Consider the following 24,088-nt stretch of genomic DNA (forward strand, 5'->3'; position numbering starts at 1 on the left):
TTGCAACTTTTCCTAGTCTACATACTTAATAGTGATTCCTGATGTGCATTTTAGGCTAAGGCAAATATAATTTCTGCATTTAACACCTCTGTCTCTGTTATTCCTGTTTGGCACACTTTTTGCCAAGTCTTTGAAATAGTTCTTTAAATGACCCTTGTGTTTGAGTGTTTTAATATATTTATGATTGTTTTTCATCTCATACTCAGGTCTATCCAAGTTTTGACCAGGGATGCCAACCCCATACCTACCACCCTGCTAAATCATATACACAATGACAAGGATATCATTGTTCTTTGGGACATAGCATATTTAGTAGAACTTGAAAGAAAATTTAAAATTTTGAAAAAAAACTCAAAATTTAAAGCAAAATAATCTAATAAAAAATAAAACACACAATAACAAAAAAGATTGATATGTCTTAGCATTAAAAAACATTGTATTGTGAAACATTATTTAACAAGCTTCCAGAACATGTGATCCCAAAATTAAAAGGGGATTTTCTGGTTTCATAACATTGTATCAAGAAACATTACATCACAACTTCTCAAACTTTCAATAAGGTATCTGGTAGAACACGAAATTGAGGAAATAAAGCAGATTTTTAAGTTTTTTATTTCTTAATTTAACAGCTGCAAATTGACATATTGTTCACAGTGAAGTAGGGAATAGACATCTAGTCCTAAACTAACATCAGAGGTAGTCAATTATACACTTATATTATAATTCAGCAGTAGCCTACAAACAAAAATAGTAAATTAGAATCCTGGTTGTATGCTATTAATTAAAAAAACTTTTTCTACAAAATAAGTTTCTCAGAAAAAATAAAGAACTCCATTAAACCAAAAATGAACAAAAATAGAATTAAATAATCTACCAAGCATACAACTACCACAAATCAGTATCAATGAATAAATAAAACCCAAAACAAACAAAAATTAAAATAAATAACAGAGTGAAACTCAAAACAAGCAGAGATTAATATGACTAGGGTTCAAAACCCCTATACTCTCTAAAAGCCAGAATATAATTTGTGCTTTACTGAAAAAATTCAAATGAATTTACAGAAAAAAAATGTGTATTGTCATTTTAATACACATATGCTGAAATTTATTCCTTAAAATCTTAATTAATTTTTGATTTCTTAAAGTTATAAAAATTAAAAGATCTAAAAGAATTTTTTTCAGTAAAGTACAAACTATATTCTGGCTTTTAGAAAGCATAGGGTAATAGAATTCTACTCATATTAATTTCTGCTTGTTTGAGTTTGACTCTATTATTTATTTTGATTTCTCTTTGTTTTTATACTGATTTGTGGTAGTTATATGCTTGGTAGATTATTTGATTCTATTGTTGTTTATTTTTGGTTTAATGAAGTTCTTTACTTTTTTTTTGAAAAACTTATTTTATGGAAAAAGTTTTTTTAATTAATTTCTGTTTGTTTAATATTGACATAGTCTTTTTCAGGGAAAAAGAATGAGCCTCTTCTAAAGTTAAACAATCATCCCTTCCATAAAAACCTTAAATACCCCCTGGGCATAACTTACAACTCTTGCCCCAAATCTTGTTTCAACCCCAAAAGCCTAGTTATATGATTTTAAGATTATTTTGAATAGAATGGCTATCTCAAATTTTTATTAGATACATTTCATGACAATATGACGTGTGTGTGTGTGTGGGGGGGAGGGGTAGCTGCCCTCTGATCCCTTTGACTGTTAAAAAGGGCACTAGAGCGTCTGATTACCAATCGAATGAGCCCCCTCCAAAGTTTATATGACCCTGCTTTCTACAAAAACCCTACATGCCCCCAGGGCATAACTTACAACCCTTGCCCTAACAGCTGAGGGGATTAGTTATCGTCAAAGACATAATTTCCAAACCTTTCAAATCCATTGAACAAAATGGCTATCTCAAGATTTTGATTGGAAGTGTTTGGGGAAATGATAGGTGTTGGGGGGGGGGGGGGCATTTGGCCTCTGATCACTTTTGATTAATAAGAAAGGCAATAGTCCTTTTAAATTCCAATTGGATGAGCCCTTTTTGAAGCTTCTACAACAAAACTTTCGATAAAAACATTATACACCCCAAGGGTATAACTTACAACCCTTGTCCTGAGGGCTATGGGGGGGGGATGGGTTTGTCATCCTCAAAGATATGATTTTCAGAGCTTTCAACTACATTGAACAAAAAGGCCATATCAAAATTTTGATAAGAAATGTTTGGGGAAATGATGGGCATGGGGGGTATTCTCCCTCTGATTACTTTCAACTATTAAAATGGGCAATAGCCTTTTTTCTCAATTTCCAATCAAATGATCCCCTTTTGAAGCTTTTATGACAATGCTTTCTATAAAAACCTTATATGCCCCCAGGGGATAACTTACAACCTATGTTGAACAAAATGACTATCTCAAAAATTTTGATTGGATGTCTTTGGGGAAATGGTGGATGTGTAATTGCCTTCCAATCACTGTTGGCTATTAAAAAGGCCACAAGCCCTTTCAATTTCCAATCAAATGAGTCCTTTTTGAAGTTTCTATGACAACTAATTGGATATGAAGTGTTCTGGTCTAAAACAAACCAAAAAATAAATAAATAATACATTGTACCAACATTGTTATTTACTTAGGTAGCACAAGTGCTGCCTATGATTTCTTAATACCATGGTCAATTTTTTGACAATATACCTAAATCTATACAGTTTTATTTTATGATGGGTTCTAAAAAAAAAAAAAAAAAAAAAGAACCAACAAAACCAATAAGTGCAATTAACAATTATACTACCTTCTTTTGCCCAGCTGTGTAACCAGTAAAAATCACTATAACAATATCATATCCAAACCTGTTTCTCCAAGCTTTTGGGTAGTTTTGTGCTATGTTAATTAGAAGGCACTATAAAATATATAACCAGTAAAATAACAATTTTAAAGGGAGTCTGTAAAATTACAGTAAAATACCCAATTTCAACATTTACAACACTATGGATAGCTAATCCCTATTTCAACAGTTAAATCAGTGTGAAATCTCTTACACCATCTAAAAACTATATTGTTTCACCATTGGATTTGCCTACATTTTCTTAATAAGAATGTGATCTGCTTGATTGTTTCAGCTATAACAAATGTTGAATATTTCAAATGTATGGTAGTCAAAAGTAGAGCTTAATTTTGTACACATAATTAAAGATTGAGCTTAATCTTAGAAAATGCTGTCTAAATTATGGACAAAGGATGTTAAAAGCAGATATGGAAAAAGTTCCAAAGCTGCCAGTAACAGAATTTGACAGAACTCGAAATACTGCTGAGACTTTAGCAGCAGAATATATGTTTTGACAGCTTTTCTTTGAGAAAAAAAAAATTATATGTGAAAATGGTATTTTCAGACAAAATCTGCCAACAAATTTGAAAACTGCCAAGTAGCATTGCTACTATGCTACCCCCCTTTTAGCATGGGGGGTTAAAAGTTACAATGTTAGTGAAGTGATACTGTCTAAATCTTAGACAAAGGATGTTTAAAGTTAGCATGTTAGTGAAGTAGAATAAATGTAAGCTGTTCTGCTTGTATTCAAAAGCACAATAATTACATTGCAAATTGGCTAACTTACTGAAGGAACCAAATTCTGCCTGAATTTAGATGTTGAAAAGCAAAAGTTTTCCAAGATTGTAGTTAGCCAACCTTAACTAGCCTAGTCCTAACTACCAGTAATTCTAAACTATCTGAACCTATATAGCCTACATCATGTCCAAGATTAGGAGTGTGTTGTCCATATTTAGGAAAGATGGATTTTAATTAGGCCTAAGATATTTGTCCAAGATTGGGCACAGTCCATATTTGGCTCTAGATTCAGTCCTAAAAGTTTTATTCACCTAGCTCAACTCCTTTCCATAATACAAGGAAGCTTCTAAAATAGAATTTTACCAAATAAGAAGAAGCTCCTAAAATAGAATTTTTCCAAATAAGAAAAAGGTCCTAAAATATAATTTTACCCAATAAAGTTCTTATTTTATCATATGCAGCATGTTTCTATTATTCAGATCATCATGTTTCCTTCCATTAGCAAGCCTAGCTACTTTTAAAAATTACCTTAAATAGTATTTATATACATATATCTATTACTTAGGGTAGGATACCCAGGAGTTGGCCAGCAAATCCACCAGTGTTTGGCCAGCTAATCTACTCTTTAACAGCTATATCATTATAAAATTTGTATCATACCACCTAGAAAGTGGGCTGTTTCATCATTGGATGTGTCAAAACCTTCTTAACAAGTAAATGATTAGCTTGAATATTTTAACAATATACAGCACTCACAATTTCAAATATACTGACAGACAACAGTGTAGCCTAATATTGGCAACACATTTAAAGCTTGAGTCTAATCTTAGAAAAAGCTGTCTAAACTTCAAGACAAGATCTTAAAGTTAGAACAATGCATCCCAATCACAGACACAGTCAACCTTGGATACCTAGATTCAATCTAAGCCAAGTGTTGCAGAACAGAATAATTGTATTTAAATACGCTGGGGTGTAGAGGTAACTTTGTTTGGTAAATTTGCAGTTGGCTGTATAATTTAGCTAGGATGAAAGTGAAAACATCATTTGATGCCTTTATTATACTCTTTACAATAATTGCTTTTGGGCTAATTTTATCTTGAGCCCTTAAAAAGGCCACAAAGGTATTTCATTTTTGTAACCACACAGAGAAGTTACCAATGCTAGTTAAGGTATTGAAAAGTGGTTAAAAACATATCTTTACTTTATAAATAAGTTTCTAAACAGTAACATATTCCAAAAATACTGTACTTATTTATAACAATTCAAACCATTACTTTTGCATTATCTGGGCCTCTTGAAAAAGTCAAATTTGGTTAATGCTAATGAAATAAAATGAAATAGGATGAATATATAATAGTTTTGAAACAAATTTGGGCTATATATTTGCACATTAGTGGGAGTGGGGGCAAAGCATAGCATATATTTAATATGTAACCTAGCCTAACCTAAACTAAAAAAAAAAAAAACAGTTGAATATTGTATATGCAATTAAAACCACACTAGACAAAGTATTTCTCTCAGCAGTGTATTAAATCATCTTGTAAAAATGGGTTTTTCAAAGCTGTCTCTGCTGTTTGACTGTAGCATCTCTTGTTGGACTTCTTTAGAGAGGCCTGGATAATGCAAAAGTACATTCAAACCTCATTTATTAGGCAACTCAAATATAACAGTTTTTCTACCATTTCAATTTAAGTGTGGTTTTTGAATCTGTTGACTAAAAATTGTGATGAATTTTGTATTTTAAACTTTGCTGTCAACAATTTGGTGTATATTTTTGCACATTAGGCGTGGGGGTAAAGTTCATTGAAATTTGTCAGTGGGCTATATAATTTAGCTAGGATGAAAATGTCATGGTAAATATTTTGCTGTTCATATTATTGACTTACAAATAAAGTTAACAAACCACTTGATGCATTTTTTTATGCTCTTTCCAAATATAATAATCACTTTTGCTGCAAATAAATTTTACCCCCATCCCTATATATACCAATTTGGGTTATATATTTGCACATTAGAGGGGGGGTGTAGGGATAAAGTTTATTTCTGATGCACATAAGAGGTAAGTATAAAATGTACCCCCCCCCACTCCCTAATGTGCAATTATATACCCCGAATTGATATACATAGGGTTGGGGGTAAAATTCTTTTATAGAAAGTGATTATTATATTAGGAAAAACACATATGTCCAAGATTCAGAACCTACTGTCTGTGCATAGGAAAGTTAGCCTAGCCTATTTTTTAATCAGATTATCTGGCCAAGATTAGGCACTGGCTGAGGTATGGGGTCTTACCCTAAGTAATTAATATCTGTCATTCCAAAAGTGATGTGCTTTTAGGAATGATATAAGTAAGCATTTTATAATGCTTAAAGTAGCCTATTTCTCAGAATTTTATTGCAGGCTATTTCTTTCTTGAGAGCCCAACTGCTAAATCCATACCATCTAAAATGGTAAAAATTTAAAATTGTGACTTCTGATAAGGAGACATGTTAAGAAAACAATTCTTACTTTAAAATATGCGTAATGATCCTAGTTAACATATTATTTAAGGGGAGAACCTTTATCATCAAGTCTTTCCTCTTTTTCTAACTTAAAAGAAAAAAATTATATTTTCTCCATGCTAAAATGCAAGGTGTAAATCTTTTGAAATTGCCGCTATAAATAACCAAATAAATTAGGCCCATTTTTTAGCACTAAGATCTTACATCTTTCTGCAAAGATTATTGTTTTTTAACTCATCTTTGTTCTAGGATCTTACAGCTCACTGATGTTAGCAAAAAGTATGAAGACTGCCACTGATCTGTCATATAGAACATTGATGAGGGAACTTTGATGATCTACTCATCATTGTTCTCAGACTGCTGATCAGAGCAGAATGATGAAAGAGGTTTGCACAAAAACAACCAAAGATGTAAGATCTTTGTTCAAAGATTTCACTTTTAAGTGTTTTTTGGCAAAGATGTAAGATCTTAGCACAATGATGAGTGAAAAAACACCCCTATTGTTCTTATAGATAGCATTTTCATCCTGGCCAAGTCTGTTGATTTTGAATTGAAGTTAGGTTGTATCAATATTTTGTATTTTCCCACTGCTCATTAAAAAAAACGGAATTAACAATGACCAGGATGAAGGCTATCTATAGAACAATTAATTTGGCAATTTATAGCAGCAATTTCAAAAGATTTATGTATTGTGTTTTAGTGTGGAGAAAATTGAATTTTTTTTTCTTTTAAGTTGGAAGAAGGAGGAAAGACTTGATGATAAAGGTTCTCCCCCTGGATAATATGTTAACTAGGATTATTGTACATATTTTAAAGTAAGAATTGTATTCTTAACATGTCTCCTTATCAGAAGTCACACTTCTAAATCTTTACCCCTAAAATATGTGGTAATTTTTTTGCAAATCATATTATTGACTTATGAGTAAGGTAAACATAGGCTACCACTCAATGCCTTTTTTTATGCTCTTTCCAAATATAATAATCATTTTGATTGGAAATAAATTTTACCCCCACCCCTAGGTAAATATATACCAAATCATATTAGCCTATTGAGTTAGGAATAAAGTGAATATACCATTTGATGCATTTTTTTTATGCTGATTACAAATACAATAATCATTTCTTTTGGAAATGAATTTCTGCCCCCCCCTCTATACATGCCAATTCAGGGTATATATTTCTACATTAGGGGGGTAAATTTTGTTTCTGATGTAAATGTGAGGTCAGTTTAAAGTTTACCCCCCCCCCAATGTAGAAATATATACCAGTATTTGTTTAGCCTTGTGACACCTGATAAGGAGACATGTTAAGAAAACAATTCTTACTTTAAAATATGTAAAATGATCCTAGTTCTTACATTATCCAACGGGAGAACCTTTATCATCAAGTCGTTCCTCTAAAAATCCTCAACAGAGAAAAAGTTTCCAAATATCACCACGTTTTTAATTCAATGCTTAAGTATTTTTAAATTGCCGCCTAATAAGTTCTTTTATAGATAGCGTTCATGCTGGTCTTTTTAATATTTTTTTTTAAAAGAGCAGTGGCGTAAATACAAAATATTAATAGCAGTGGTTAGGTTAGGTGACAACAGATGCACGGAATTTCTATAATTTCAATTTACCACTACCATTTCATTAAACATGTTTTTTGACACACGTGATAAACGCTATCTATAAAACAAATTATTTTTCAGCAGTTTACAGCAGCAATTTCAAAAGACTTAAGCATTGAACTTTCAACGTGGTTAGATTTGGAAAATTTATCTCTTTTGAGGATTTTTAGAGGAAAGACTTGATGATAAAGGTTCTCCTGTTGGATAATATGGTAAAATTCTACTTTAGCTACTTTTGACTATCTTGGAAAGGGGTTAGGTTAAGAAAATGAAACTTTCAGGGATGGTTCTACAGGCTAAAGTATGTCCCGGGAAGATATTTTGAAGTACCCACCTCCACTCCTTCTCCCTCTAGAGGGTCCTGACCTTTGATGACCTTTAAAAATATGTGAGTTATAGAAGTGAAACCTTGCAAAATAGATCTTCTGCTTAAATGAAGTACAACAAAAATTTTTTCAGCTTCACAACTTTGCTCAATCCCAATTTATATGGTTTTGAAGATATGCAAATACATTTCCTAAATTTTTGAAATAAACTATTTATATGGCTTAAAATTCTGCTCAAATAACTGAAATTGCATTTTCAGAGCTAAAGCCAGAGAAAAAGAAACTGATAACTGAAAATTAATGTAAAATGTTGGTTTGTCAAAATTTCAATGGGTATAGACCTGTCATGTAGGCAAAATTTCAGGACCCTCTAGAGGGAGAAGGAGTGGAGGTAGGTACTTCAAAATACCTTCCCGGGACATACTTTAGCCTGTAGACCCATCTCTGAAAGTTTCATTTTTCTAACCTAACCCCATTCCAAGATAGCCAAAAGTAGCTAAAGTAGAATTTTACCGATAATATAAGAACTAGGATCATTATACATATTTTAAAGTAAGAATTGTTTTCTTAACATGTCTCCTTATCAGGTGTCACAAGGCTGAATAAATACCTATATACCCTGAATTGGCATATAGACGGGGGGGGGCTAAAATTCCTTTCCAATAGAAATGATTATTATAGGCCTATTTGTAATCAGTATAAAAAGACATTGAATGGTGTATTCAATTTATTCCTAACTCAATAATATGATTTGGTATATATTTACCCACCCTATATATACCAATTCAGGGTATATATTTGTACATTAGGGGGGGGGGTATATTTTATTTCTGATGTTAGCTAAATGCAGGGTAAGTTTAAACTTTACCCCCCCCCCCCCCAATGTGCAAATATATACCCTCAATTGGTATATATAGGAGTGGGGGTACAATTCATTTCCAATAGAAATGATTATTATATTTGGAAAGAGCATAAGAAAAGGCATGGAGTGGTATGTTTACTTTATTTGTAAGTCAATAGGCTAATATGATTTACGATAAATTTACCCAAGATGATTTTGCTATAGGCTATTCTGGCCCAGTTCTGTAATAGATAGTTCAAAAAATTTAATTAATGACCTTGGCCTTCTCTTTTTTTACTGTTTTCATTTCATTTCTTCTTCTAATTCACAGCAGGCTTCTAATTCATTTCATCCCAAAGAATTTTAGTTCGTCGTTCTATTACTTCTGCAAATAAAAAAGTGCCGAAAATACCGTTGCCAAGTACCAACATCTGACGAATTGAGCGAGTGAAAATCGAGGCCAGAAAAGAGGGATTATCCGACAAATAGAGCGAATTCGTGAATCTTGACATTTACGTACGCACGGCTGGCACTATGCAAGCTGCTCCTCCTACTGTTGCAATCATCTGAAGTCATTATAGAATTACCATGACTTAGCCTCCAAAAATGAGAACGGTGCCTTTATTTGTTTTTTAATATGCTATAAATAAATAGTTAGGGGACTCCCCAATTTAATGAATCTGAATTATGAGCTTGATAAACATTTTTAGATCTTTACTACTAAGGGAAATAACTGGTTATAAGTTTTTATATCTTAAATTTCACCGTTCAGACCTTTAGCTGAACTATAGTAGAATTATTGTCAATTTGACGGTAGTCAAATCAATCACCGTATTTTAGGCTTTTAATGAACTCCAAAGTTCCTGTTATAGTTATTTTTGGACGATCTTGAACGTTATTAATTAAAAAAAAACTTTTTCCACAAAATAAGTTTTTCAAAGAAAAGTAAAAAACTCCATTAAACAAAAAATGAGCAAAAATAAAATCAAATAATCTACGAAGCGTGAAACTACCACAAATCAGCAATGATAAATAAATGAAACCCAAAATGAACAGAAATTAAAATAAATAACCGAGTCAAACTCAAAACGAGCAGAAACTAACATAAGTTGGGCTGAAAGCCCTTATGCCTTCCCAAGACCAGAACATAATTTGCACTTTACTGAAAAAATATAAATTTTCTTACTTTTATAACTTTAACAAATCAAATAATATCAACATTTTGATTACTAAATATCAGTATTTGTATTATAAACTGACAATGGATATTCATTTATATTTTTTTTAGTAAAGCGCAAATTATGTTCTGGCCTAATTTCTGTTTGTTTTGGGTTTAATTTATTTATCATTGCTGATTTGCGGTAGTTTCATGCTTCGTAGATTATTTGATTTTATTTTTGCTCATTTTTTGTTTTAATGGAATTCTTTACGTTTCTTTGAAAAACTTATTTTGTGGAAAACGTTTTTTTAATTAATTTCTGTTCGTTTTATATTGACATAGTCTTTTAAGGGAAGAAGAAAATAATACTTTAAATCTTTTCGTTTTTTAAGACTTTATAGTTTGATCTGTTATTTGTATACTGGAGAAAAATTTTCAGCAATTTTTAACAACATACACCCTTTTAAAAATTCGGACACAAATAGTAGTGTTTAATTTCCTTTCATACCTCCTCTAGTTGACTTGAAATGGAAAACTTGATATCTTTCGCAAAAAAATCTGCTTATTTTCTTTGATAGTTAGTATAAACGTACGCTATTTTGACTTGGTTAAATTTTAAGAGCAGAAGTAGCCCCGAAAGTTTGAACATAATACCCTCAGTTGTTCTTGGGATACTGCTAAGATGCTTTATTGGGAATTAGCATTAACACAGTGTATTTTGATTTAAACTTAAGGCAACCTTTAGTTTTTAAACATAAAGGAAAATGGGAGGGTGGGCGTGGGAGGGGGATTCGTTGCCCTCGAATCACTCTTGACTATTAAAAAGGGCATCAGCCCTTTCGATTTTCAATCAAATTAGCCCTTTTCGAAATTCCTACGACAACTCCTTCGATACAAAGTGCCCTGGTCTAAACAACAACAACAACAACAAACCTCATACATTATACCCACATCGATCTTTACTATAAAAATGTCAAGCCTTCCAATTACTTTCGACTATTAAAAAGGGCACTAGGCCTTTCGATTTGCAATCGAATGAGCCCTTTTTGAATTTCTACAACAACGATTTCTATAAACACCTTATATGCCCCCCGGGCATAAATTACAACCCTTACCTTAAGGGATGTGAGGGTGGTTTTCATCCTCTACGACATAATTTCCAGAACTTTCAACTATGTTAAACAAAATGGCTATCTCATAATTTTGATTGGATGTCTTTAAAAAAATGGTTAGTCGCTCTCCCATCACTTTCAACCATTAAAAAAGGCACTAATCCTTTCAATTTCCAATCAAATGAGCCCTTTTGAAGTTTCTACGACAACGCTTTCAATAAAAACCTTATATGCCCCCAGGTCATAACTTACAACCCTTGCCCTGAGGGCTGGGGGGGTGTCACCCTCAAAGACCTAATTTCCAGAACTTTCTACTACGTTGAACACAATGGCTATCTGAAAATGTTCATTGGATGTGTTTAGGGGAATGGTGCGCGTGAGAGGGGGGTTTAGATAAGATGAGATATGATTTATGGCTGAAAAACGGCTATCATAAGCCCAAAAGGGCCGAATTCGCACTTTAGCGTCAAATAAAGTGAAAAAAGAACAACAAAAACAAACAATCAAACAATAACAAAAAATTATAAAAGGGTCAATGTCAAATACGTAAAAATGTTAAAAACAAAAACAAATTGAACTCATGAAATTAGAAGGCCAATGCCAAGTCAACAAAACTGCCAAAAAATACGAAAACTGGTAAAATTAACAAGGGGATAAAGTAAAATTAAAACAAAAACATAGGTTAGTTAGTGACTAAAAAACATAAATAAAAAACCTCCAAATTTGCAAAATGGGCATTAAAACTAATAACTATGAGGTAAATAGTGAGTGAGAGTGGGGGGGGGGGAGGCTGTGGAGATTCACCAATTGAAAATGTCAACTATGTAAGGGATCAAAGTTCTTCTATATCTTTCAGTGCAAAATCTTATTGGGGCAAGAAGAGGGAATTTGTTGACACAGAACGCGGGAGACGTGGTGGAAGGAGTGAATATCGACCAAGGAAGAGTGGAGTTGTTTGAGGGTTATGAAGGGCATTGTTAGCAAAATGCAAGGTAATTTTTGCTCTCCTTTCCTTAAGGGTGACAAGATTAGCTCTTCTAAGAAGGGACATATAAGGTACTTTACCCTCATTGAAGATAATTCTTAGGCACCTTTTTTGGACTGCCTCTATTCTGTCCGACAACTCAATGGAAATGCCAGGATGCCAAACAGGACAGGCGTCTTCAAGGGTTGGGCGTACAAATGATAGGAAAATCCTCAAACAATGCGATTTAGGGCATTTAAATTTTTTAAGGAGTTTAAAGAGGGAAAACGCGGCATTTGCATGTTTTAAGATGTCATTAATATGACAATCCCATTTTAAGTCGCTTGAGATGGTAACGCCCAGTACTTTTATAGTGGTAACAGACATTTCAGGGGGGATTGGATAGGAGAAATAAGTCGGAGTTTTAAGGAAATTAATAGTAAGAACAGTTGACTTTAAAGGGTTGACTTTCATATCATCAGTAAGAGCTTCGGCTGATATCGATTCCAAGATGTCCATTGGGTCGCTTTTTAAATTTTTGAAACACGTCTCTAAGACAGATAGATCATCAACGAATTTCCATCTATCCGGAAAATAAAAACCAAGGTTGTTTATCATTGTAAGAAATAAAATTGGACCTAAGAGGGTTCCTTGGGGCACAACATTATAAATTGGGAGGGGATCAGAATATACATTCAGGTATTTCACGACATGCGTTCTGTTAGAGAGGAAAGACGCAGTTATTCTAATTAAATAAGGGTCAACTTGAAAGTCATTAGATAGCTTTTCTAATAGTATATTGTGGTTGATTGAATCAAACGCTTTTTGCAAGTCAACAGGATAACATTGATTCAGATATTGGGTTTTTCGAGTGTGTTACATATTGTGTCCATAAGATGAATAAGATAGTGGGTGGTAGATGTAGAGCGTAGGTCTTCGAATTGTCTTTGTTCAACATTTGGGATTATCTTTACTTTCAACCACTCAGATAAAAAACTTTTATATAACTTCGAAAAAACTGGAGTAAGAGCAATGGGACGGACACCATCAAAATCTTAATTGTTACCTTTCATTTTTACGGGAGTTATAAAACCAAATTTCCAACAATTTGGAAATTTACCAGTAGAGGTAATTTCATCAAAAAGTAAGGACAAAGGCTCTGAGAGATTGTCAGCAAAGGCTTTAATTAGCACATTCGGGATGTCTAGTGGACATGTACTACACTTTTTAATGTTCTTAATTTTTGCCTCCACATCCGAGGGCGAAATAACGGGAAAATTGAGTGAGCACAAATCATAAGGAGTGTCAGAAGAAAGGGGAGGGAGGTTCTGAACTATGGAAGAAAGAAACCTGTTCAGATCATTGGCTGTAACTGAAGACTCTTCTTGGAAATGGAAATATATATTATTATGTGTTTTCCCACAAATTTTCTTTGTTCTATTATACCATTGTTTTGGCTTTGTAGAAAATAAATCCTGGACTTTGCATTTGTAATATGAAGAAGCAGATTTACGTATTTCATTTTTTATATGTTTACGCAGTGAGTTCGCTTCGGATGTTTTACCACTCTTTAGTAGCTTCAATTTGATTCTAATTAGTTTTTTCAATTGGCTAGTAATGTATGGTTTGTCATTAGAACATGTTTTTACTTTTTTCACAGGGAAGGAATCTATATATTTTGTTTTAATCAGATTATGGAATTCAGAGACTTTAAAATTGGACAGGAGGGACATAGAAAACCTGCATATTGGTGCAAATGAAATCAAGGGTAGAATTTCCTTTTGTTGTTGGCATTTTTATTATTTGTTTTAAGTTTAGGGAACTACAAAGGGAATTTAACTTTAGATCATTAGCATCACCTACTAAGAAAATACCTGCGTTCGGGAATTTGCGTAGGACAAAGTCGGCACTACTATGCAGTTGTTGGTAGAATCTCTGTCTTTGTGCAGCGTTTTGATTTGGGGAATAATAGAAGCAGCAAAACACAATCAAATTAAAGGGGCGTGGTAAAAATTTGAGTCTTACACTTAACCAAATGATTTCATCGTAATCTGAAAGGTTGGGAGCATGAATTAATTTAGGAAAGAGATAATTATTTACAAAAAATAGTATTCCACCTCCCTTTTTACCTAGGGGGTGATCATGAGGACGAAGTTTTATGAATTGGGAGTGGTTATTAATTTTCAATAAATCTGGGTTCTGTGCTTGGACCTCAGTTACGGCAATTACATCAACTTTGTGTACTTGACAGAGGGTCTCTAGCTCGATCAATTTGTCGAAATTCAGGCTTTCGGCGTTCGTAACAAGGAGCTTTGGGAAAATAAAACGGTTACTAAAGAGGGCAATTTTTTGTTTGTTAATTGTGGGAGACAGTGGAGGGCGAGAGGAACGTGGATCTGGGAGAGGAGAGGCTGGAATTCGTTAGAGAAGCAGGATTAAAAGGCGAGGCTAGACCGGGCTTGAGAGAAAAGGAGGACAGCGGACAAATTATGGGGATGTTGTATCCATGATTTGTATCCATATTTCAAGTGGATTGGACTGCGTTCAACGAAGTAAAGCCCACTTGTAAAACTGTCATACACCCTGGAATGCAAGAATTTGTACCCAGGGACGCTACATTCATTCTTCAAATAATAATTCTTGCATAAATGAAGGTATTTACACGACTCTTCCTTCTTGCAAACCCCTCTCCAGGCACTTTTCAAGCTGTGAAAAGTGGTACTAAAACTAGTATCTGAGGGTTCTCTTTTTGTACCAGCCACACTATCTAGGAACCTGGAAAACAAAAATTTTTTGGAGGTAAATTTCAATTTTTTTGTCCATTCCGAATTTTGATCATGATTACTTTTGGACATGGGGGAGCAAAAGACAAGATATTAAAAATAAGTTTTCAAAGTCAAGTTTTCACTGTAAAATCCGAGTAAAGATTTTGTCAATGATGACTAAACATTTCTCTAGTCGATAAAGAATGAACTCAATGCTTTTTCTGCTGTTTAAGTTAAAGAGATCCATATTATCCCACAAAAATATCTGAATAAAATATTCACAAAAACATCATAAAAAGGAGTGGTTACTAACACCTTTTGGTTCTAATGAAAATCTGGAAAGTAAATTAAAATCAGCAAATAAGTAAGGAAGAAGACTATTACGTTGAACAGTTCCAAAAGAAATCCAAGAACAAATTTTTAGTTTCATTAGAGCTATATCTGCTTTATTATTGTAACACTCCTTTTAACTTTTCTTTTAATATAAGGATAATGAGGTTCGCGAAAAAACACATAGGTAAGCAAAAATTGTAGCAGAATCCAAAAATTTGACTGAACTCTGCCATATTGGACTTTATTCAGCTTTCTCTAAACTCAGGAGAAACTGTGACTCTTAGAGTTTGGCAACTATTACCGGACGGATAAGCAGCTTTTCATCATGGTTGCAGCAGCAGCTGCAACCTTGTAAAGAACAAACAGCCAATAGTAATCAAAAGATAAAAACACGTTTTGAAAGAAAATGCCTAGAGAGAAAAAATTAAAATCCGACACTGATTCAGGAATGTTAACTATTATATTGATTAATCTTAAAAGTAAAAGTTTATTGCAAAAAGAGATTTATGGTAAATAAAAAAAAACCCTGGAACCTTTCAAAAATGGCGTGAGATCAAATTGAAAAGTACACCATTGGAGTCAGCCTGTTCAAAGTCAATGCGTTATCGTGGTATGGATTTTCCAGTGTCAAAGAGAGAATGGCGAAAAGTTATTAATTCTGAGTCGATTAGAAGTGATATGCCAAGTAGTGATTGTCTTCCTGCATCTGCTTGGCATGGTCATTACTCGTCTATTTTTTTCTAATGTTAATTACCGTGTGCATCCTTTGTATTCTCATTCTCTTTCTGTTATTTTTAGTACCCTTCTATCTCATCGTCTTTGTGTTCCCATTTCTCTTTCATCCTTAGTTGAAGCAATTCCAAGTTGAAGCACATCCAAGAAACTTAAATCAGATAATGTTGATAATGATGGTGTATCTAGATTTCACCTTTTATTAGATTTCTCTCTCCTCATTGACCATATACACCTACTTTTCCAGATGTGTATTTGAACTTCTAGTGTACCGGAGAGTTTTTTGTGTGGTACTGTTTCTTCAATTTTAAATAGGGAAATTCTCCTTTCATTTGCTGTTCTTACCAACCTATTACTGTCTCTTGCACTTTTAGTAAAGATCTTGAGCATGTATTACTACCTTTTTTGACTAATAATATGCTTGAGAGAGATAACCAGTTTGGATTTAAGCCCGGAGTAGGTTGTCAACACGCATATCGTGTATTATCTTCTTTGCTCCTTGAAAATTCTTCTAAGGGAAGGAGTATATATCTTTGTACTTTAGATCTATCAAAAGCTTTTGATAGTGCATGTCATAGTCAGCTTTTTTCTGCTCTTCGTGGTAGCGGTGTCAATCTATCGGTTATTTTGCTTCTTCAGTTCTGGTACCCTAATTCTTTTCTTCGGCTGAAATCTGTGCCAGCTTCTATTATTAAATTGGAAAGAGGTTTAAGGCAAGGTGGAGTTTTATCCCCGACCCTATTTAATTTATGTATTTCAGGAGTTCTGGCAAAAATATCGGCTACCTATCTCTCCGGTTTTTCTGATGTTTCATACCTGGCCTACGCTGATGATCTGCTTCTTATAAGCCGTACTAAAACTGGTTTATCTAACATGGTTTCTTGTGTTGCCACTTCTTTTTCAGACATAGGCCTTTTCTTAATGTAGATAAATGTAAATTTCTTTCTTTTAATAACGTTTCTAGTACTTCCCTTTGGTGTAGTGGCTTTACTATCCCTCTCTTCGATGGCTCGGTATTTCAATTACTAATATTCTTCCAAGCTTGCGCCAGCGCACAGTCTCAGATATTAATATGAAAATTAAATTAGGATATGCTAAGATTGTTGCCAATAGAGTTAAATATAACACGCTCGCGTTGGCCAAGCCCAACACAACTTTTTGTGACCAGTCAATTCTTTTTGCTCCTGGAATTTTTCTCCTTCTTAAGAAAAGTAACTTTAACAGAATCCAGACTAATTATTTTAGATTTTGCAAATTTTTTTGGTTTCTTCCACCTTGGACCAAAAATCGGGGAGTTATTAATAAATTTCCTGTTCCTAATATTACTGAAAAACTGGAAGCACTACACGGAAAACTTTCAAATACTGCTTGTATCCGTTTTTCTCCGCACCAGCACCTTATCAGGTTTTCTCAGTCATAAGTTATTTTTCTTTTATTTGTTTAGTTGTTTTTCTCTGTTTGGTCATTCTACATTTTTTAGTCTTGTAAAGAGTGAGTAAAAATCAAAAAATGATAATAATAATAATGACAGCTTGTGTCCATATTTCTGAATATTATTGCTTATTAGATTCTGCAAGCTGTGAGTTTTTTCTCTCTTCCTCTTTTCCCCCTCCTTTCAAGTTATTTCTTTTTTGTTTTAGTTTCTTTTAAATTATTATGTGTTACTCTGTAACTAGTAATCTTTGATTTATATATTGATTTGTGTTGCATTTTATGTGTTTTTCCTCGTGATACTCCACGTATTGTACCTCTGTACAGTTTGGGTTAGAAATAAGTAATAATAATAATAATAATAATAACAAAACCATGTACAGGGGAATTAAAGTCCCTTACCTTTAACAACAAGGAAAATCACTTTTTTGCATGGGTATCACTGATATGTCTCCTGTTTCTTTTTTTTCCAGGGCTAGCAGGTCACAAGAATATCATAGAGAGATGTTTAATGGCTCCCTTAGAAGCTATTTCCCATATCTACCTGTTCTTTTTTTTTCAAATTCTACCAGCTGCATGCACCATATGGCCCTAAAATGGTACTTTTTGTGCCATTTCTCAAGGAGTGGGGCTAGTGTACTACCAGAACATCGCACACAGATTTTTAAATAGCTCATATAAAAGCCATTGCTCATATCGCATTTGTGCTAAAATTTCTACCATTTGCAAGTGCTAAATGGCGCTAAAGCTCTCAATTTTGGTGCCATGTCGTAAGTGGAAAAGCTGGGGCTAGTGGGCTACGAAAACTTTTTAGATGATGTTAATGGCTAATAACATCCATAAGTGCCATTTAAAACCAAAACAATACTTTTGGCGCCACTTGTTAAGTGGAAAAGCTTAGAAGTATAAATCGGTATCATTGTAATAACCATGGTCCAAAACCAATAACAGGAGGTTTACAAGTGCGTAATTATGGTCTTATAAATACCAATAGATTAAATTATATTAACAGAACTAGGGCCGCACAATGCCAGGGGGTTCGATAAGTTATCACAGACTAATTTTTTTCTTAACAAAACTGAACTGCTGTGATTTATCGTCAAAATACAAGATGCACTACGCCACCGCGCTGACTATTCACAGAAAAGTGAATAATAAAACAACACAGGAATACTTTGGCCACTTCTCCCAAGAATGGCAGCTGAGAGTTAAATATCACCTTTCTCTTTCATTACTTTTGGCCCATCAGTTGGGTTCTGTTCAGTGCTTCCACTATCCCTGAATTATCAGGGATTTCCTCGACAGTCTAAAAAAACGGAGTGGCATAAACGCCTGGGCCTAGACGCGTCAAACCTTTAAATCTGGCCCTGCTCCTATGGCATCCCTTCCTTCACAAAAAGACATAGCTAGGGTTTTTAGTGTTAGGTGGTAATAACGGTTTCCCCCTCACAGCTACCACAATGTAAGTAAGTAAAAAAAAAACTCAGTTTGGTGTCCTTTCAGAAAGTGCAACCGGAGACAGCAGTCCTCCTTGTCCCCCTTAGTTGTGCCACTACTCAAAGTCATTGAAGCATTTAGGGAGCTTGTAAAAGCAAACTGACATCGTTTGTTTCAAAATGAGGCAATTACTGGTTGTCCCATTTTGTTACTGTCATGTAATTTCTGTTTTACTATTTTGCATGGTTTAAGTTTATAAAAGGATCTGGTTGTGTACAGTTGCTGTTCCTGGCAATCCAAGTCTTACAAAAAAGGAGAAAATATGTTCTGCTGTAAGTGGATAGATTTGGTCTAACCTAATGGCGCATTAGTGTTGTTCATGACACCATGAATCTCACAAAAAAGGAGAAAATACATGTTCATATTATGTATAGATTTATTTTAACATCTACAAGCCCATATACATAAAAAGCAAAGACAACGGAAGATATATAAAACAAAAACAAAGTAGACATTAAAAAAAATATTGGTCTCGTTGTTTGGCTAATAAACTACTAAAGCTATTTTCCATTAGAACTCAGAAGTTCTTATTGTCCTCTCTCTTCTCGACTTAGCGCATAAAACTAACAAATAAAATAGCTATTAAAAAAGTATTCAATTATTTGCCCTATGAGCCGAACTATGAATCGATTCTACCTAAATAAAATAAAGCCCAAAGTTCAGACGAAGAACAAAATTCTACAAAAACTATATGCGAATCTTCGTAGCAGAGTCAAGAAACCTTACTTCAGAGGCTTCAAGTGGCAGCTGCTGTCTTTCCCATTAAAAGATCCTTTTTTCGTGACAGCCCTACTAGTTTTTACAAATACCTAACCCTGGATAGTCTATTGTTTGCCACTTGCTGCTTCAATTAAACTGAAAGTAGCTTTTATTTAAGTAAATTAGCCTATTGACAAAAGAAAGACGATTAAGCATCCCACAAATCTAGTCTATGCACTATTGGGTAAATTCAATAGTAGATTCAAGATATACATCTTCCAAAACTGTGAATAACTATCTGTATTATCCGTAGTTAGGCTTATTTTAATAAGCACCGACAGGCTCCTTTCGCACAATACTGTGGATAAACTATGGAACTTAAACAAAAACTAAGCATTTGGGACCAACATTTTTGATGATACAATGAAACCACAGAAGAAAAATAAACCCAAGTGAAATGGGGAGGAAAATCCTTCCCACTCTAAATTTGACACCACTCTGGTGATAGAGATGACTTATAAATACGAAATTAGAGGGCTTGTTTTTCCTCAACTTTGTAAAATAATGAGGGATGTAACTGATTGAGTTTAAGGTTTAAAAAAAAATGTCCTTGGATTCAGATAGCAACATTTTTCTGAAAATACAGATTTCTCGACGTTTTACGCTAATTTTTTTTCCATTTCAGAAATCAGTTGTTTACTTCGTGACAATTAGTTGACTGTATTCAAATATTTGAATCAAGCCACTTAAAATGATTTTGGCATAAAACTTGATGAAACCTATCACATGCTAATAAACTACAAAATTCTAATAACTGAAAATAAAAGGCCATCTTAAAACGATATTTGATAAAAAAAAAGGCTGACCAACATTTTTTTTTATCTTATTTTTGTTTACTGAAATTATTTTCTACAGAAATTAAATCCAGAATAAAGTTGAACCAAATATTGACCGTAACCTAGTTGGAAAGTATGATTTTTAATTTTGGAAATCTTAATCAAGCTTTACCAGTGTTTTTTAAATTCTCAATAATTTGTTTTTTTAAGATATTTTTATGAGATAGTCTACAATTTTTTTTCCGGGGAAATAAAATCTCGGCGTTTTCACGAAAGATCTTGACTATTAGCCAACATGGTCACCAGATCATGGTAAGCCAGATAAAGGGTTATTACCGTTGTCGTTCGATGTTGCAGATGTATTGCATCTAAATACCATGAGTGTTACTACCCAAAGTAGTTGCTATTATGGCCAAAACTTAGCCCTATGGGTTTGTCTTATCCCTAAGTTCAAAAAACTTCGCTTCATGTCAAAAATTCAAAATAAATCTTTTGTTTCTACAATAAAAAGTCTCATAGCCTAAAGTTTAGAAAAATAAGGCTTAAATTGACAATTCCGATCATAGATATTTAGAAGCCAAATAGATAACATGAATTCGAAATTTATTAATAGCCGAAAAAAGAATAATAGTCGAACTATGATCCATATAAATTAATAGTATTTGAATTATGTCATGATAACTTTGATTTTTATTTTGAATGAAAATATTGCAGAGCTTTTCAGAGAACTTTTGTGAAAAACTATTCTAGAATCTATAAAAAAAACTATTGGGACTACTTCAAGAGTTTTTAATTTTCTATTCTCTATTAAATTTAGTGGTCTCTTTCTGGGACTACTGGTAGCACAGTGAACTGATCACTACTTGACAAAATAGGGCCGGGAACTTGATACCTGCTACCCTAAGATTGGGTTACCGGCATACAACCAGATGCAACCTGTAAAAACAAGTCGACAACTAAACCGTCATCAGTCGTCAATGCCTTATGCACTATTTATGGTTCTAGAATATCTTTAAAGATTGTATCTTAACGGATTGTAGACTGAAAAACCAGTTTTTCTCAGATCTTAGAAATCAAAATTATTGAGTGTGATTAATGTCCTGTACCCCTTATGACCTGTAATTCTGATTAATGACAAAGTACCCCTTATCTTTACTGATCTTAATGTTCCACAAGGAAATAGGAAAATATATTTAATGGCACGGCTGGAAAACCTATTTTAACACTAATCTCTTTCTGAGAACTGTCTTCATTTTGTATGTGTGAAAATTGTTGTTCGGAATTTCTTTATTTTGAAATAACATAAAAGTATGACCTAAATTGTCACTCCAACTGGTCGTTCGTATAAATCAAACTTAAAGGTTAAAGATTATACAACTTACGAAATAATGGACGTGATTAATTATTGCACGGAAATCTACATTAGTTTGGTTTCTATTCACAAGTTTAATGATCCAATCAATATTTTGTGGAGCGGGGAATAACCCTTTCAAACTAGGCTCCAGTCAATCCAATTTTGCTCCTATAAATGTGCAAAGCTAACATTTACAGAGAACAAAGAAGATTAATAGATTTTTAGCCAATTTACAGATAGGTATAACTGTGCTGTTTTTTGTGTGTTTTTTGTATGCCATAGTTATTTATTAAATAACAGAGAAAAAAGTCATTTGTCCAGTAACAGAACAATTTTTTTAGTCTTTAATGGCAATTTTGACAGTGAGAGAAGCATTGAAGAATGAATGGTTTTGGGATAAACTGCCTCAATCTACATTTTCAAGTAAATATCACTCTACCTAATTATCTTAGCTATTAGCCTTTTAAGGAATCCAAGGGCGTACATTAGGTAGAAAGTTTTATAATTTCGCAAAATGTTTTGGCAGTGAACCCTCTTGTCTTTAAAATAGAAAAAAAAGATGCTGGACTCACAACACTACCACCGCTTAATACACTTATAAACCAGGGTAAAGGAAAAGTTGTTTGTTCATGCCCCTACTTTGGATGTCCAAAGTTTGTAGTTCATTTCCAGGTCCTCTTTTGCGCTTAAGTTCTTCGTCTGTTAGCTTAAAGAGAGCAAAAACATCTTTGTCAAAGGCCCTCGAGCTGAAAATCATGCAAAGGTTTGTAATTAACCAGGATCCACGAATTGGATCACGGAAAGACGCATATCCTGAAAAAGAATTTTAAATATATTTGGGGACATATTAATTTAAAAAGAAGAATAGAAGGTCAGTACCAAAGCAAAAGGCCACACACTAGTTTAAATAGTTAAATATGACTGTGGTTGGGAAGAAATATTTCAACCTATCCAGCTTAAAAACTACCTAACATAACTTATTTATTATATGTCCAGCTCTCTATTTATTCTGTCTATTATGTCCAGCTGTCTATGTCATATTGTCTATTTAGCTAAACAATTACGAACAGGTATTTTTATTTCTATCATTTAAATCCTCAAAATAAAGACTGAGACCACAAAAGGACAACGTATCTTATTCTTACCTTCTTTAAAATTATTTTAGACACACTCTTTCTTTCGGACATGGCAATTTATTTGATATCTATGCACAGAAGAATATTCTGTCTGTTTTCTAGTAATTCCATATGCAGAATTAGAATATCTATCCCAGTCAAATATCCCACTGGCCTAATTCAAGACAATCAAAAAATATAATACATTTTGTAATTAGGTACTTAAAAGTGACGTTTTGTTAAAATTAAGTACTTAAAAGTGACGACATCTCGACGTAATTTTATCAAATTTTATAAAAAATTTATGCTAAACTTAGTAGCTCAATCTTCGATAGGACAAAAGAAATCCAAATCAAACATCGGGGGAGGGGTTGAACCTAGTGATTTTGTCACTAATCCAGAAAATATGACGTTTTCGCATATTTAATTTCTGCGGGATTTACATGAATATCCAGAAAGATAAATCAGAAGACACCAAATATTTCCAGATTGTAAAAACGGCGTGACTGCAATATATGGAGAATTGCAATGGCTATTAAGTGCAAATTTCCAGGGAATGTTGAAGAAAGAAGACAAGTGACGATATAATTATGACATAGGAGACGGTAGAACTAAATGAAAAGACATAATTTGCCTCTAGTTATTGAAATCCCCCCTGTAAGATCCTGGGAACACAAATGAGCCATCAAAATGGGAAATTGAAATTTTTAGTGCCTTTTTCAAGTTTCAAAGTTGATTGGAGGGAAGTAACACCAAACTCAAATAAAATCAAAAGACGGTGTATTTGTGTGGTTTTTACAATATCTTCCAAATGTTAAAGTGGTCGAGGTGAAACTTCGATTGATTTAAGAAAGTAGGAGGGCTAAATGGATATAAAATACTGACTCCTATGGGGAGAAGGTGAATAGAAAAAACTATGCGGATCCAGGTGAGGCAAATAACCTGAACGTACAATCCTGATGTAATAATATTTCACACATCCCACACGTTATGTGCTGCAATCACACAAGCTCAGTGTTGCCATTTGCTGTCTTCCATAGTTAAAAATAATCAAAAGAATAAACCAAAGGAATAAATCAATTATTCCACTTTAGTTCTTTGTTTAGGGTGTGGCACATGCACAAATTCTGAGAATTGATAATTATGCTAACCGTTGCCATATCAAAGCTTGTCTCACTAGTAAAAATGTCAAATATTAAAAATTGAAATAATAATTCATTAAAATGGGGTCGATTACACTAACTATTTACTTTATTATTC

General features: G+C 33.5%; 2 protein-coding genes across 3 annotated transcripts in view; both read right to left on the minus strand.

Moving 5' to 3' along the window:
* The window catches only part of Sfmbt (Scm-related gene containing four mbt domains), a 100,089-nt gene extending 90,903 nt beyond the window's left edge, over positions 1-9,186 (minus strand). For both annotated transcript variants that reach the window (XM_089108267.1, XM_089108268.1), the window contains exon 1: positions 9,109-9,186. In XM_089108267.1, coding sequence (XP_088964393.1) covers positions 9,109-9,138 — 30 coding nt within the window. In that variant the 5' untranslated portion in view covers positions 9,139-9,186. The remainder of the gene's footprint in view (positions 1-9,108) is intronic.
* Positions 9,187-19,188: 10,002 nt separating this feature from the next.
* LOC148955605 (caspase-2-like) overlaps positions 19,189-24,088 on the minus strand; it is a 183,264-nt gene continuing 178,364 nt past the window's right edge. The window contains exon 5 of the mRNA XM_089107756.1: positions 19,189-22,526. Within this exon, the coding sequence (XP_088963882.1) occupies positions 22,309-22,526 (218 nt within the window). The 3' untranslated portion in view covers positions 19,189-22,308. The remainder of the gene's footprint in view (positions 22,527-24,088) is intronic.

The sequence above is a fragment of the Artemia sp. Qi Xiang Cuo genome, chromosome 2 (assembly GCF_049724085.1).
Source record: "Artemia sp. Qi Xiang Cuo chromosome 2, ASM4972408v1, whole genome shotgun sequence".
Classification (NCBI taxonomy): Eukaryota; Metazoa; Arthropoda; class Branchiopoda; order Anostraca; family Artemiidae; genus Artemia; species Artemia sp. Qi Xiang Cuo.